The sequence below is a fragment of the Artemia franciscana genome, chromosome 20 (assembly GCF_032884065.1).
Source record: "Artemia franciscana chromosome 20, ASM3288406v1, whole genome shotgun sequence".
NCBI lineage: Eukaryota > Metazoa > Arthropoda > Branchiopoda > Anostraca > Artemiidae > Artemia > Artemia franciscana.
The window spans coordinates 1,879,319-1,895,716 of NC_088882.1; the positions used below are offsets into that span (position 1 = coordinate 1,879,319).

Here is a 16,398-nt window from a genome sequence, read left to right on the forward strand (position 1 = left end):
CACTCATTTTTTTATTATTATTATTTTATTCATTTTTTTGTTCTTGCACTAAAAGTGCTAAAAGGAAGAACAAAGCTTCTCTCCAAATACTCTACACTCATTTTTTTATTGTTATTATTTTATTCATTTTTTTGTTCTTGCACTAAAAGTGCTAAAAGGAAGAACAAAGCTTCTCTCCAAATACTCTACACTCATTTTTTTATTATTATTATTTTATTCATTTTTTTGTTCTTGCACTAAAAGTGCTAAAAGGAAGAACAAAGCTTCTCTCCAAATACTCTACAAATACTCTACACTCATTTTTTTATTATTATTATTTTATTCATTTTTTTGTTCTTGCACTAAAAGTGCTAAAAGGAAGAACAAAGCTTCTCTTCAAATACTCTCCAAATACTCTACACTCATTTTTTTATTATTATTATTTTATTCATTTTTTTGTTCTTGCACTAAAAGTGCTAAAAGGAAGAACAAAGCTTCTCTCCAAATACTCTACACTCATTTTTTTATTGTTATTATTTTATTCATTTTTTTGTTCTTGCACTAAAAATGCTAAAAGGAAGAACAAAGCTTCTCTCCAAATACTCTACACTCATTTTTTTATTATTATTATTTTATTCATTTTTTTTGTTCTTGCACTAAAAGTGCTAAAAGGAAGAACAAAGCTTCTCTCCAAATACTCTACACTCATTTTTTTATTATTATTATTTTATTCATTTTTTTGTTCTTGCACTAAAAGTGCTAAAAGGAAGAACAAAGCTTCTCTCCAAATACTCTACACTCATTTTTTTATTATTATTATTTTATTCATTTTTTTGTTCTTGCACTAAAAGTGCTAAAAGGAAGAACAAAGCTTCTCTCCAAATACTCTACAATATACAATATCTGTAATCTACAAGACCGAAAAGAGCCTTTTCTGAAGCCTCCTTTCATACAATTTAAACAATTCGGACAATTTAGAAAAGCATCGTTGTAAAAAGTAAAGAAGTAAAGTAAAAAAAAGTAAAAGTAAAAGCAAAGTAAAAAAGTGAAGAAGGAAATCGTTGTAAAAAGTGTTGCTCTTCTCACCTTAGATTCTCTTTGACTTTTACCCCTCCCCCTAGACAATCTGCTACATGGAGAGTAATTTGCAGATACAGCAAGCTAGCTAGAGACAGTCGAGCTTGAGTAATATGTTTGAGCGACACTGGATACTACTCACTTGTTTGTCCGGGTTGTCATCATAGTGTGATAGATTTTTCCTGATTTCGGTTTGATTGGCATTCGCTGTATATATGTTTTTATATTTTCCTTCTTTTGTTTGATACTTTGGTTCTTAATTTGTATAGTGAGCGGAAAATAAATTTTTATAAGACATTTCATGTAACTTTCCAAAAATTGCAAATAACAGGATAAAAGAGTGGATAGAACTTTCAAATGAATTTAGTTGGCGTGTGTATCATTTATCAGGATGGTGAATGTGACAAAAAAATTAATAAACTACCTTTTATATTATATTTCTAAAAATAAAAAACTACAAATTACTGAAAAAAACAGACTTTGATTTCGATTTGAAAAACCAATTTTGATTTAAAATCTTGCTGGTTGGGTTCATCCATCCATCCGGGAACTTGCGCTAGTGTCGAAAAGAAACTATCAATGCCATCTAGCGTTTGACGGTACTACGTTGACGGTAACAAGAGCTAAGAGCTCATATGGCACTTGTGACGAGGCAAGAAGAGCCAAGAGCTCAAATGGTATGAGCTCTAACAAAATTCTAAGAATCAATAGATTGATTTAAAAGGATAATCAGAGGCTTTATGCCGGTCAGAATTTAAAATAAGAGCTCTGAGTCACGACGTCCTTCTAAATATAAAAATTCATTAAGATCCGATCACCCACTCGTAAGTTATAAGTACCTCATTTTTTCTAATTTTTCCTCTCCCTTTAGCCCCCAGATGGTCGAGTCTGGGAAAACGACTTTATTAAGTCAATTTGTGCAGCTCCCTGACACGCCTACCAGTTTTCATCGTTCTAGCACGTCCAGAAGCACCAAACTCGCCAAATCACTGAACCCCTCCCCCCAACTCCCCCAAAGAGAGCGAATCCAGTACGGTTACGTCAATCACGTATCAAGGACATTTGCTTATTCTATCCACCAAGCTTCATCCCGATTCCTCTACTCCAAGCGTTTTCCAAGATTTCCTATTTTCCCCTCCAACTCCCCCCAGTGTCAACAGATCTGGTCGGGATTTGAAATAAGAGCTCTGAGACATGAATTCCTTCTAAATATCGAATTTCAATAAGATCTGATTACCCGTTCTTAAGTTAAAAATACGTCAATTTTTCTAATTTTTCCAAATTAACACCCCCAGCTCCTCCAAAGAGAACGGATCCGTTCCAATTAGGTCAATCATGTATCTAGAACTTGTGCTTATTCTTCCCATCAAGTTTCATCTTGATTCCTCCACTTTAAACGTTTTCTATTTTATCCACTTTATCCTCCACTTCATTTTTCTATTTTATTCCGAATTAACTGGCCCACCACTCCCCTCCCCTCCCCAGATGGTCAAATCGGGAAAAGGACACTGGGACACAAATAATGACCGGGAGATATAAATGACGACCGGGACACAGGGAATATAAATTACGACCGGGACGCTCAAAGAGAAATTACAGACTGGGACACTGGGACACAAATGACGACTGGGATACTGGGAATATAAATGACGACCGTGACACAGGGACACAACTACAACGGGGATTCAGGGGGCACAGGGGGATATATAAATGACGACGGGGACACAGGGAATGTTCGATTAGCAATCACCATCAACAAAGCTCAAGGGCAATCATTAGAATAATGAGGTATAGATCTGAATACGGATTGTTTTTCCCATGGACAATTTTATGTCGCACGTTCAAGAGTCGGTAAACCTGACAATCTATTTATATGCAAAGACAATGGGACATCGAAGAATATTGTGTATTCGCAAGTTTTACGTAGTTAAAAACATATATATATCTATCTATATTCACAGGTGGGGCACAGGGACACAACTACAATGGCGCGTAACTAATATAGCGCGTAACGACTTACGCGCGCGTGGGGGCTTGGAGGGCGTGCACAAATGACGACCGGGACACAGGGAATATAAATGACGACCGGGACGCTCAAAGATAAATTACAGACTGGGACACTGGGACACAAATGACGACCGGGATACTGTGAATATAAATGACGACCGGGACACAGGGACACAACTACAACGGGGATGCCGGGGGCATAGGGGGATATATAAATGACGACGGGGACACAGGGAATGTTCGATTAGCAATCACCATCAACAAAGTTCAAGCGCAATCATTAGAATAATGAGGTATAGATCTGAATACGGATTGTTTTTCCCATGGATAATTTTATGTTGCATGTTCAAGAGTCGGTAAACCTGACAATCTATTTATATGCACAGACAATGGGATATCGAAGAATGTTGTATATTCGCAAGTTTTACGTAGTTAAAAACATATATATATCTATCTATATTCACAGGTGGGACACAAGGACACAACTACAATGGCGCGTAAAGGGGGTGCAAAATAGTGAGAAATTTATTCATTTTTTTTCCGTAATGAAGAGGACAAAATATTTTTTATGTCTGGAGGTAACGCAGCGAATGGAGAACAATTTAGGGATGGGCTTAGAAACAGATCAAGGCGACCGTAATCTGGATAGGGAATGGGGAGTGAAAAGAGGGAAATCTCGTCCTCCGCTGAATGGGGACGAGATTTTTTCTGTCCCCTTCTTCATCCCTCCCTTTTTTTCACTATTTGTTAGTTCTGTTTTACAGTTCTTTGTATTTGATTTTTGTTGCAGTCACCGTGATGTATCGAGCAGTGCTCTACGTTGTACTTTTGAAGGGACACTAAAAGACATTTTCTCGGGGTGTAAATCGCGCCAACCCAAGAGGCTCTACTATCAACTTCTCTCTATTCCTATTAACGAACTTGAAAATAAGAGACAGATAAAGGTAAGTTAATTTGTCAAAACGTCACAAATGTTGCAATTCAGTTGTTGCAATAAACTTATTTAGAACAGATTCAGTCTTTGGTCATCAAATATTTCGGCCAAAGGGCAGTTGTTTCGATTAAAATGAAAATAAAGTTCAGTAGTTCAAATTCCTTTATTAAAGATGGGGGGTGAAGTCCCCTAGCTCTTTGTGCAGTTATAATAGGTGTATTTTTTAAGGTGTGGATTTGGGGGGGATGATGAGGCGTGATAGCTTAGATTTTGCTTTTTTTAAATACTGTTTGGAAAGATCAAGTTCCCCCAAAAAAAATTGGTCCAGCACCATATCTATTACAAACTTTGTAATTATAAACTTAACTGTCTATTCGTATCCTTCTATAACAGAAGAAGAACAGCATTTTAAAAATAAAAGCCATCAAAACCAAACTGCCAAGACTAACTGCCATCAAAACCAAGACCACCTACCAGCCAACAAGACCACCTACAAGCCAAAATACCACCTACTCAACATGAATGTTCTGGAATGATAGAATGCCCATTATTAAAAATTACTATGTTTGAGTACGACAGTCCACAATAAAAATGCATTTGGTACATATTTCACAAATAGTATTTGTGGAATGCCTTCAAAGATGACTCATTCGGTTGCGTTTCCTAAGTTCTGGTGCTCTTTTTAAGGACTGGAACCGATCGGCATCAGACTCCGGTCAGCTTTCCAATTTTCTTTAGCTCTTCTGTGTTTTGTAATATAAACCGGTTCAGCTTCCCAATTTTCTCTGGGAACCTCTTCTGTCCTTTGTAATATAAACAGGTTCAGCTTCCTAATTTTCTCTAGGAACCTCTTCTGTCCTTTGTAATATGGGATCAGAATTCCAAAACTGTGATTTTCATCGGGGTGGTCAAGAAGTACACAGTTAGATCTCTGGGGATGACATGATAAGTTTAATATCCTGGAAAAGAGGCTCAAAATTTCTCAAGTTTTCGGTATACGAGAACAGAGGCTTCATAGATGGAATAGGTGTAACAAAATTCGTAGAACAGAGGCTTCATAGATGTAAAGTAACAGAATGGTCGACACAATCGACTTTACTTACTTGACTTAAGTCTCCTGCCGGGCACTGCTCGGCGTAGAGAGTGACGTCTGCCTCCTCCATCCACTTCGGTCCATGGCGAGTATTTGCTCTTCGCCCTGTCTGATGTTTGCCATCTTCAAGAACTCGGACAGGCTGTCGGACCAACGTTTCTTCGGTCGGCCGCGAGGTCGCTTCCAATCAACTTTGATAGGGTCGAAGTCATAGATCATCTTTGTGAGTAGATGTGGTGGCATTCGAAGCAGATGCCCGAACCATCGTAAGGTTCGCTCGGCTGCTTGAGTCAAAAACCAAGACTGCTTTGTGAGCTGCAGAAGCTTCTCATTGCTGACGATGTCGGACCGTCGTAGGCCTTCAATCCTCCTCCGGCTCTTCGCATGAAATACGTCTATTTTCTTGAGGGTTGCAGCTGATGCCTGCCATGTCTCAGCTCCGTAAAGCATTACAGAGCCGACAGAAGCGTTGAAGATCCGCAGTTTCGTTGTGTGACTGATGTTTGGTTTTCGCCAGAGGTGACGACTCAGTCTGCCCATGACAGAAGACGCTTTAGATAATCTCGCCTGCAGCTCGGGGAGAAATGAGCCATTTGAAGAAATTATGGAGCCCAGGTAAGTGAAGTCTTGAACAACCTCGATGCTAGTGATGCTGTCCAGGCTAACTGGAGAGTTAACAGCAGGAGAAGATGGGTCTATGGCCATAATTTTAGTTTTGTTCCAGTTTGTATGCAGTCCTACTTTGGCAGCCTCTTCTCGTAGAATTCGGAGCGCTTCCAGCAGCTGCTCCATGGATTCCGCCAGAATGGCCAAGTCATCGGCCAAATCAACATCTGTGACGGTATGGTCTCCCAATTTAAGCCCAAAGCTGAGACGTGAAGTGGTTTTTGTCATAACGTAATCTACGATGACATTGAAGAGCTCTGGGGCCACTGCACATCCTTGGCGCACCCCTGTCGTGATTTGAAAGAACGGGCCGCACCTACCATTTACTTGTACACAGCTCTCCGTCCCATGGTGCAGCGCCTTGAGAAGTCTGCAATATATCTCGGGTAGGCCAGTCAACTCTAGAATCCGCCAAAGAGCTTTTCGATCGACTGAGTCAAATGCAGCACGGAAGTCAACTAAGGCAATAAATGCTTTCTCTCGGAACTCTGTGGTCTTCTCTACTATTTGTCGACTCGTGAAAATCTGCTCGATGGTTGAACGATCCGACATAAAACCAGCTTGCTCCGGTCGCCGGATTTTTCGAATGATGCTCCGACATCGATTCAGCAGGACCATTGAAAACAGTTTGCCAGGGACTGACAGTAGGGTTATTCCCCGGTAGTTTGAGCAGTCGATTCTTGAGCCTTTTCTCATCCATAAGGGGATGATGACACCCTTCCGCCAATCCTCGGGAATTATCTCTGTTTGCCAGATTGTAGAGAACTAGGTATGTAGAAACAGGAGTATTGCAGGATGACGCTCAATACCTCAATAATGACGCTGATGATGCTCTTCAACAAAATTTTGACCTATTTTTGGCTATTAATCTGGCGATAAACGAAAATAGGCCGTCCCTGAGTGGGGCGGAAGAGATGATTTAATAAGGGATGCATGAAATGTGAACTTAATGGGAGGGGTAGTGAGTCTAGCTATGAAATAGACTGGGTGGTGATGGAGTGTGCCTCAGGCCGCTTGATGGTGCAGCGAGTTGATAGTTGTAGTATTTGTCTCCTCGGACCGTAACTATCTTCAAGAAATGTTTAGTACGTGTTACGCAATTTCTTTTTCTCTTTCTCTCCCTCTCTCGATCTTTTTCTGCCTCTCTTTTTTTCTCCCTCTCTTTCTATTTTTCTCTCGTTTTCTGTTTTGTCTCTCCCTCCTTTTTTTCTCCCTCTCATCCTTTTTCTGCCTCTATTTCTTATTCTCCTCTTTTTCTCTCTCTTGTTATCCCCTCTCTCCTTCTCTCTCTCTCTCTCTCTCTCTCTCTCTCTCTCTCTCTCTCTCTCTCTCTCTCTCTCTCTCTCTCTCTCTCTCTCCTCTCTCTCTCTCTCTCTCTCTCTCTCTCTCTCTCTCTCTCTCTCTCTCTCCTCTCTCTCTCTCTGCTTCTTTTTCTCCTTCTCTTCTTCTAATCTCCCTCTCTGTCTTTTGTGTCCCTCTCTTCCTTTTTCTCCTAGTCTCTCTTTCTTTTTCTTCCACGCTCCTTCTTTTTCTCCCTCTTTCTTTTTCTCTTAGTCTCTCCCTCCCTCTCCCTTTATTTTTCTCTCACTCTCTCTCACTTCTTCTCCCTCTCCCCTTTCTCTTGTCTCTCTTACTTTCCCTTTCTCTCTTCTTTTATCCCTTTCTTTCTTTTCTAATTTTATCTTAATTTTTCAAGTGTTTGGTAGTGGGTCCAAAATACAAAGAGGAGCGGGAGATTATGTTGTATCCAAACAAGCAGGCAACTATTGGTGAAATGCTGGACGAGGCCAAACGTCAGGTCCCCCTGTCTGAGAACGGATCCGGAGAATTGCGTCTTTTGGAGATTCACGGCTGTAAAATTCAGGGAATTCTGCCTCCAGATAGACCCGTTGACGATATCAATATGGGCACTGGGAAAACCTACAGGTAAGAATTACATGCTAATTTTTCATCATTATTGGAAAGATAAGACATATCTGACCTTTAACTATTTAAAAAAATATGACCTTTCCTGACCGTCATGGCTAAGGGTCATATCTGACCTTTAACTGTTTAAATAATATGACCTTTCGTTGCCATCCCGGCTAAAGGTCTTATATGAGATTTTCTCACTTCCAAAACAAACATAAAAACTGTTTAAATAACATGGCCTTTTGTTACATTTATGGCGAACGGTCATATCTGACCTTTAACTGTTTAAATTAATGTGACCTTTCGTAACCGTTATGGCTAAAGATCTTATCTGATCTTTAACTGTTTAAGTAATATGACCTTTCGTTACCATCCCGGCTAAAGGTCATATCTGACATTTTCTTACTTCCGAAACAAACAAAAACTGTTTAAATAACATGACTTTTCGTTACCTTCATCGCCAAAGGTCATGTCTGACCTTTAACTGTTTAAATAATATGACCTTTTGTCACTATCCCGGCTAAAGGTCATATCTGACTTTTTCTCACTTCCAAAACAAACACAAAAACTGTTTAAATAACACGACCTTTATGACCTTTCGTTACCTTCATGGCTAAAGGTCATAACTGAGCTTTAACTGTTTGAATGATGAGAACTTCTATTACTGTTATGTTTAAAGGTCACATTTGACTTTTTTGACTTTCGAAATAAATACAAAAACCAACTCTCCTCGATAAAAGATGCAAAAATTAAACATAAAACCATCAATAAAACAGTCTTGACATCATTACCTTGGGCCAATAGGCTATTTACGTTGATCCTTCTTGATCCTTCTTGGATTCAAACTTCTTTTTTTTTTCAAAATTACACATTTTCACCATTTGAGAATTGTCTACCCAGATTGTCCACAAGTAGAAGAAAATTTATTTAAAAAATACTTCTTTTTTAGACATATCTTATGTTTTGTGTCGTTTGTTGATCTTTGACGTAGTCTTGAGGAGCAAATGATTGCTGTTTTTTTTTATTATTTCTTTCTTTTTCAATAATTAGTTGTTTTTCATCCTCTATAGGTCCCTTTTTGTCAATAATTGTTCTAAATTAATGTTAATATATATATATATATATATATATATATATATATATATATGCCAATATTTTAAAGATTATATTAGACTTTATTGTATTATATAAGAACATATATATATATATATATATATATATATATATATATATATATATATATATATATATATATATATATATATATATATATATATATATATATATATATATATATATATATATATATATATATATATATATATATATATATATATATATATATATATATATATATATATATATATATATATTATATATATATATATATATATATATATATATATATATATATATATATATATATATCTATATATATATATATATATATTCTATATTCATATAGAATATATGAATATATATTGTCTATTCCTCCTGTTTATTTACAGGCATGATTTCCACCGTGGGGTGTAGGTGCCAGCAGCAATATTTTGGTGGGTCATAGGTTGAACTTGCACCCTTCAGCTGACTATACTTTAGAGCCCTAATTTTGAAAGAAATATTTTTAATGTGAATGCCGTTGCATTCAAATGTATTTAAAGAATAAAAAAGATGCATGATAGAATTGTAATGGTGTTATAAATTGTATAAAAGGTGTACTCAAGTTACGGCAGAACAGACTGAACTAATTGATAGAGCATTCTGAGTCACCTAATGTAGGGTAAGACACCCCCTTTGGCAAAACATTTCACGTAATGCCTGGTCAACTAAGCTAAAGGAGTCGAGTTTATATACAAGCCAGTGTCAAAAAACTTTCTTTGGTGCTATTAGGAATTAAGTGATTTAATTGTTACCATGGGTGCACTCAAGAGGAGGGGAGAACTATTGGCTGACCCTACACAGGGAAAGGGAAGTAGTTCCTTCTGATAAGGAGTTCATGAAATCCCCCCTGGAAAACTGGAGAATTATGGGCCACAAATATGCTTGCTCTGCACTCCCCACTACATTCCTCCACCGCCAACAGTCGGACCAGTCTACGCCGATGCAGCGAGGGCTTTCCCATGTAGCGAGGGTAAATGATTTTTGTCATAACAGAAAAATATCAGGTTACTGCTTCGATGATATATGTTAGTATGAGGGGGGTCTGATAGGCAATAGCAATAGCTAGATAAGACAAATACGTGAAGAGCTGGGGTATTCGTAATATACTGTAGAATCCGTAAAAAATAATTGAGTATGTTTCAGTGTGTTGTAGGGCACTTCTCCTAGAAGAAAATACATCTTAGACATTTAGGCACATTTTTGGGGCAGCAGATTAGCTGTACTATTTCAAAAGTGATATGCTACATAGTATACATTCGCAGAATATCTGGACACAAAAAGAGTTTTTTGGCTGTTTTTGAGTTTATATGGACTCGTTTTATAAAATGCTGACCACACATATTACAGGAATATTGCACCTCAAATAAGACTGGAACGGAAGCTTCTATGTTATGAAGTGCCCGATGCCTTAAGCTTTAGTTCTCCCGTAAAAGGAATTAAAGTTTCTTCTCACTTGGCTTTGTAGCGTAGGTGGACTCAAAGATTTTGCTAAAACTGGAGGTTGCCTTTCCCCCAATCATCCTGTCAAGTTGTAAAATATAGGTTTAACCTCTGCTAATTTTTGGTCTGTTTCAGCTCCACATATCGTTGCTATAAAGGCCTTATCTAATAATTTTATACTTTCCCTATGTTGCCAAACATTATTTGCTGAACTGTTCTCAAAGGGGAGATTAACAGGGTAATATATGTTGAGTCACACTTTGATTCTCTGATCCCCATGGTTCTGTTGATGCTCCCTGTGTGAACAGCTTAACAATGGTTATCAGCATATTGAAATAGATTAAATACTAATAAGGTGTTATTAATTATAGATTACTTATTATTATCAAACAGTTCGTGGTAACGAACTGTAGTAAGGAGCGACCCGGCTCAATAGTAACCAAAACTCTAAAAAATGGAATTTTGATACCAATACCTACATCAAAAGAATCGCATTTTAATGCTGATTTTAAATATATAAGTTTCATCAAGTTTAGTCTTACTGATCAAAAGTTACGAGCCTGAGAAAATTTGCGTTATTTAGGAAAATAGGGGGAAGCGACCCCTAGAAGTCATTGAATCTTAACGAAAATCACACCATCAGATTCAGCGTATCAGAGAACCCTACTGTAGAAGTTTCAAGCTCCTATCTGCAAAAATGTGGCTGTGAACCTACTCTTTCTTAATGCCAATTTTGGTATTATATTGCATTACGTGCCGGTTTTCATTGAGAAACAGTTACAAAATACCTTAAACCAACAAAGTTACTGAACTTTTGATTCTCGCTTTTGTTGAGTCACACTTTGATTCTCTGATCCCCATGGTTCTGTTGATACTCCCTGTGTGAACAGCTTAACAATGGTTATCAGCATATTGAAATAGATTAAATACTAATAAGGTGTTATTAATTATAGATTACTTATTATTATCATATTATGAATTGTTATTAATTATAGAATATTAACTAATAGATTAGTTATTAGAAAAAAAAGAACAACAAAACATTTAACCTCAACATAGAAAGAGAGAAAAAATTCGGCTCCTTGTCCCAGCAACCACTGCTTCCATCTGGCGGAAAAGATTCAGGCAAATTATTCCAGGGATTCGGTCCAGTATGACGTTTTGAAAATAAAGGTGTAGTACTGCCAACTTGAGGTTGCCAGTACTAGGAGGTTGCTAGGTGAGGAGGCAATATTATTAGCATATCCTGTAGGTAATTGTGCACTCTATCACCAGTAATAAATGAATTTAGGAAACGCTTAGGAACTAACTTAGGGTAATACTTATACATGAATAATACTACTACTGCTAATAACTCATTTTACCATCAAACCGCGTGAGGCCAACATAGCTACGCACGCTCCTTCCTCTTTCCCAAGAATTTCCAATTTCCTCTAAATCCTTCCTTAGGACTTCCTTATACCCGATTGGGGGCGGCCCGCTTTTCATTTGGCCCTAGATGGTTGGCTGAAAAGGACGATTTTTGGCAATCTGAATACATGAATAATACAGGGTTATATTTTCCTAGACTTGACAGAGGGATAATATATAGAAGTTCATAATGATATCCAATTGTTGCTCTTTTACTGTCACCAATCAACATTCGCAGTGCCATCTGAGAAGCGTGAATATGTCAGGTATGACCATGGCGGCTCTAGCCCCTCTTGCGCCAGGGGTAAAATCGTTATTAGTCCCTCCTCCCCCTTATCTTCATCACATTTTTATTCATTAACAAAATCATTTACAGTTTATTCATTAATCAGTAATTCATTCTTCAATTATTTTTTTTTTGTAGAATATTAACAGTTTATTATTTTCATTTATGAACTCTGCCCTCTACTTTATTTTAATAACTTTAAAATTTCAAAAATTGCAAAAATATTATAACCGTTGAATTATTTATTTGAAATTTTGTGCCCCCTGTGCCCTGTGTTAGAACCCCCTTCGCCCCCCTATAAAACCATTTCTGGTTATGACCTTTAGATATGGCAGTCTAACGACCATATTTGCCCCCTCCCTCTTTTAGCAGCATCGTTACTGAATTTTATAATTTCAGGATTGAAGAGATTCCAAAGGAAGAAATGGAATTGGCTAATGATGAGATGCTAGTCCCAGTGACTCATTATACTAAAGAAGTTTTCTCCACTTTTGGTATCCCTTTTTACCTGAAAATCAAAGATGGGGAATTATACTCGGAGGTTCGAATGAGAATCCAGAAGAAACTGGACATTCCCGATAAGGAGTTTGAAAAAGTAAGTCACAACTCATGTTCGGTACAATGCTAGATGGTGTTGATGTTTTTTGCCAAAACTAATGCCAGTTTTCCCTCTTGTAAGTTAATTTTAATCTCTGTTCTGTAATCTATTACCCTTAATATTTCTTACAGTAAGCAAATTATTGTATTATTAATTTCTTCAGAGATAGATATTTTTTCAGAAATTTTGATAGAAAACTTTTTTCTTATAAAATACTTTATAATGTATATGCCAAAGAGTATGGGTAACTACTGGCGTAGAAACTGACGCTATGGTTGACAAAAATTACCCTCAACGCCATCTAACATTTGGTGGCGCTTAGCATTTTATTTTTAGTGCAATAATAAGAATAATTGATTTAACTTTTGTAGTTGCATGATCTCATGATCATGCATGATCTCATTTCGTGACGTAAAACCGATTACAAAGATTAGGAAAATGCCTAGTGTTTTCAAACCCTAGATGGCGTTGGTTTTTTCATATCTTCTATACTTTTTTTATGTAACTTCTTCAGACTGATTTCACTGATTTTTGGCGAGACCCTGTAGAATATTCTCATTTTTCATATGTTTTTTTCGAAGTTGGAAAAATATTGGAAGAATTTAAAGTTAATGTTGTATTTAGGATCATGATGTCGCAAATAATGGTAAGAACAGTTTGACTTTGGAACGCTAGTCCCTCAAAAGCTTAAGGTTATAATGCTCTGTATATTCCAGAGAAATTATGTCAGGATAGTAATAGATTCTTGTTCGAACGACCGCGTTATGTTTGGTTTTTTTTTATAATATTGTGTTCCTCTATTTCTATGGCTGTAATGAAAAGAAACGGGTTGAGGGGATTACGTTAGGCTGTTTGATAAGAATGATGATAAGAAAGAAGGAATGATAAGAAAAAGGATTCAGGAAGGATAGAGATAGGAAGGGAGGAGGCTGATAAGAAGAAATTACAAATGACGGATGATAGATTGCCAAATATTTTGCTGTTTAACATTCCAACTACTCTCTCCGAAGTTTGTGCGTATGATAAAAAAAGTGTTTAAACTTTGAAATGTGATTATTGTAGGTGTCTTAAGCCGAAATGGTATAAGACATATGCACTTACACCAATGCATAAATTTACCTTCAAACATTTTCGAATTAATCACTCTTACTTATTTATTATAACGCCAACACTCAAGTTTGCGCTGTATAAAACCTCAGAATAAACCGGTTTTATCTGTCTGTATTAGAAACAATTAGCTCACGCTCAGTTGAAAACAATTGGTGGGTGACGGAATACATTGAAATTATATAATTTGGGCTGTATATTTGCACGTTAAGGAGATAGGGGTTGGGTTACCCCCAACCCCGCCAATTTGCAAATATATGTCCCAAATTTGTTTCTAAAGTATTATATTTTCATCATGTTTTAGTATTTTTCATTAGGATTATCCTAACTTCACATCTTGAGTGTTAGCGGTATAATATATAACTACCATAGTTTTATTATATGGAGATAAACAAGAAAAGGTTCGAAAGTTTACGAACATTTTCGTAAACTTGAATTTTGGCGTTATAATAAATAAGTAAGAACATTTTCGCCCCCGAATCAGGGTTTTGGGGCTTTGTCACCCCGGAGACCCACTAAGAAGCTATTATACTAAAGATATTGATCTATTTATGTACCGAAATGGTCACTTTGGAACATTTTTGGAAGGGTCGTACTTAGGACAAGGGAATATTGGCGGAAAATTTATTATTATTTACTTATTTATTTTCTTTTCTTCCCTCAAAAAATGAGGAGTAGGCTATAATATAAAGAAAAGACAAATGATAATGCTTACAACAAAAAAAAATATCAAATATTGATCAAACACTTAAAAAGAAAAAGAAAAAAAGAAGATGGAAAAACACCTGCTAAATGAACAGTCAGTTTGAATTTAATAAACTGCATAAGTTCTTGGCCACTTAATGTAGGTAGTTAGGTAGGTAAATTTATTCAAAGATAATATTATAAACTTCCATTCATCAGCTAAAACAAATAGGCCACAGTGGCCTGTAAGCATAGCTGACATCTAATACGATCCATTTCTTTAAAATATTTATCATCAAAAAATAAATAAATAAGATAAATAAACTAAAAAAAAGAAAACAAAACTCAACAAAAAAGGAAACAAAACCAAAAAACTGATGAACATTTTAACAAAATGGGGGGGGGGGGTACCATTCTCTCGGTCTAAAATACTCAACATTTCTAATTATTCAGAAGATGGGCCTTGAGGTGACGTTCCAGCTGAGGCTGACTTTCTGATTCCTTAACTTCCTGTGGGAATGGATTCCAGACAATCGGTCCCATGTATCTGATGACATGAGCCGACTGGGAAGTATTCCGATACTTCCCGAAAATGGACAAAAAATATCTTATTAAAATTTAACCCCTATCAAGATCGTATCCACGATTTTTGTTGGGGGTGGAGGTGCGGGGAGAAGTATAAACTTAATCAATTTGTTTTTCGGTTTTGTTTTTTTTTGGTCGTGGCTAATGCCTTCTTTCATCTTTTAGTACAAAATGACTGTGATTGTTTTTGGTAGAACTCGTTTAGTTGGAGAAGAGCCAGATCAACGAGTCGACTTGGCAGATTTCAAGTCTCCCAGTGGACAAGGTTTGCTTCACTCTTATCCTTTCCTCTTCTTCTTCTATTTTTCCTCTTCTTCTTTGCATTGGCTTTTGTCCTCAACTATCAATTTGAAGATTTTATCTTTTTCAAATTCTATTTGACCAGTTGGTTAAAGCTAAGCTCTGGCTGCAAATGCTAAATTTTGACTAGCGAAACGATCAAGTATTCCTAGAAAAATCAGACTTGGCAACAGTGTTTTACCTCCATCCCTTTTCCTTCCTCTTTTTTGACTTGGCAGATTAATTCTTTATTAGATTTTATTAAGCAAGGTAGTTGAAGCTAAGTTCTGGAAGAAGACGGTAAAATAAAATTTGCCTAAGTTTTCCAAGAAAAAAACAGACTTGGCAACAATGTTTCGTCTCCATCCTTTTTCTTTCCTTTTTTTCGACTTGGCAGATTTATTCTTTATTAGACTTTATTGAGCTAGGTAGTTGAAGCCAGGTTCCGACAGAAGACACTAAAAGAAAAATTCTGAAGTTTTCATAGAAAAAAAAACAGACTTGGCAACAATGTGTCATTTCCATCCCTTTTCCTTCCTTTTTTTGACTTAGCAGATTTATTCTTTATTAGATTTTATTAAGCAAGCCAAATTCTGACAGAAAACAATAAAACAGAATTTGCCAGAAGTCTTTCTAAAAAAAACATACTTGGCAACAATGTTTCATTTCTACCCCTTTTTCTTCCTGTATCGATTTTTTTCGGTGCCAGCTATATGATGTGTCGCTAGTCTTTTACTTCGCTTTCTCTCGAGGTTTTTAATTACTAATGTATCATCTTTTGAATAAGTTAACAGAGAAACTTTTAGGCCACTTGTTTATCAAGTACTCTTTCTTTAGCGAGCCAAAATCGTTCTCATATACCAATTCTATGGATTGGTTTCATCCGCGTGGCAAGACTGTGACAACATTCAGGATTCAGGTTATTTAATAATAAAGGTTATGGATCATCTGTTTTTTCTGATTAATATTACTGGAGAACATTTGTGAATGGAGGTCGACTTTTGCTTGTGCTGCTACCTCTTCTACTAAGGCACTGATAATTGTAAAGGGTTTGCCCCCCCCCCCTCCAACTGCGTTGCTAACACCATTGTTCGCTTTCAAGTCTAATCTTATTTAGCAATGCTTTCAGAATGATAATTTTGAGAGAAAAGCTGTACCCCTTAAAATTTTACTCAGGGAAG

At 36.6% G+C, this 16,398-nt stretch overlaps 1 protein-coding gene across 2 annotated transcripts in view; it reads left to right on the forward strand.

The window, feature by feature from the left end:
* Positions 1–15,334, forward strand: part of LOC136040264 (ubiquitin carboxyl-terminal hydrolase 7-like) — a 95,447-nt gene extending 80,113 nt beyond the window's left edge. For both annotated transcript variants that reach the window (XM_065724487.1, XM_065724488.1), the window contains exons 16-19: positions 3,854–4,007; positions 7,453–7,682; positions 12,364–12,559; positions 15,104–15,334. In XM_065724487.1, the coding sequence (XP_065580559.1) occupies positions 3,854–4,007; positions 7,453–7,682; positions 12,364–12,559; positions 15,104–15,319 (796 nt within the window). In that variant the 3' untranslated portion in view covers positions 15,320–15,334. The remainder of the gene's footprint in view (positions 1–3,853; positions 4,008–7,452; positions 7,683–12,363; positions 12,560–15,103) is intronic.
* Positions 15,335–16,398: the final 1,064 nt, after the last annotated feature.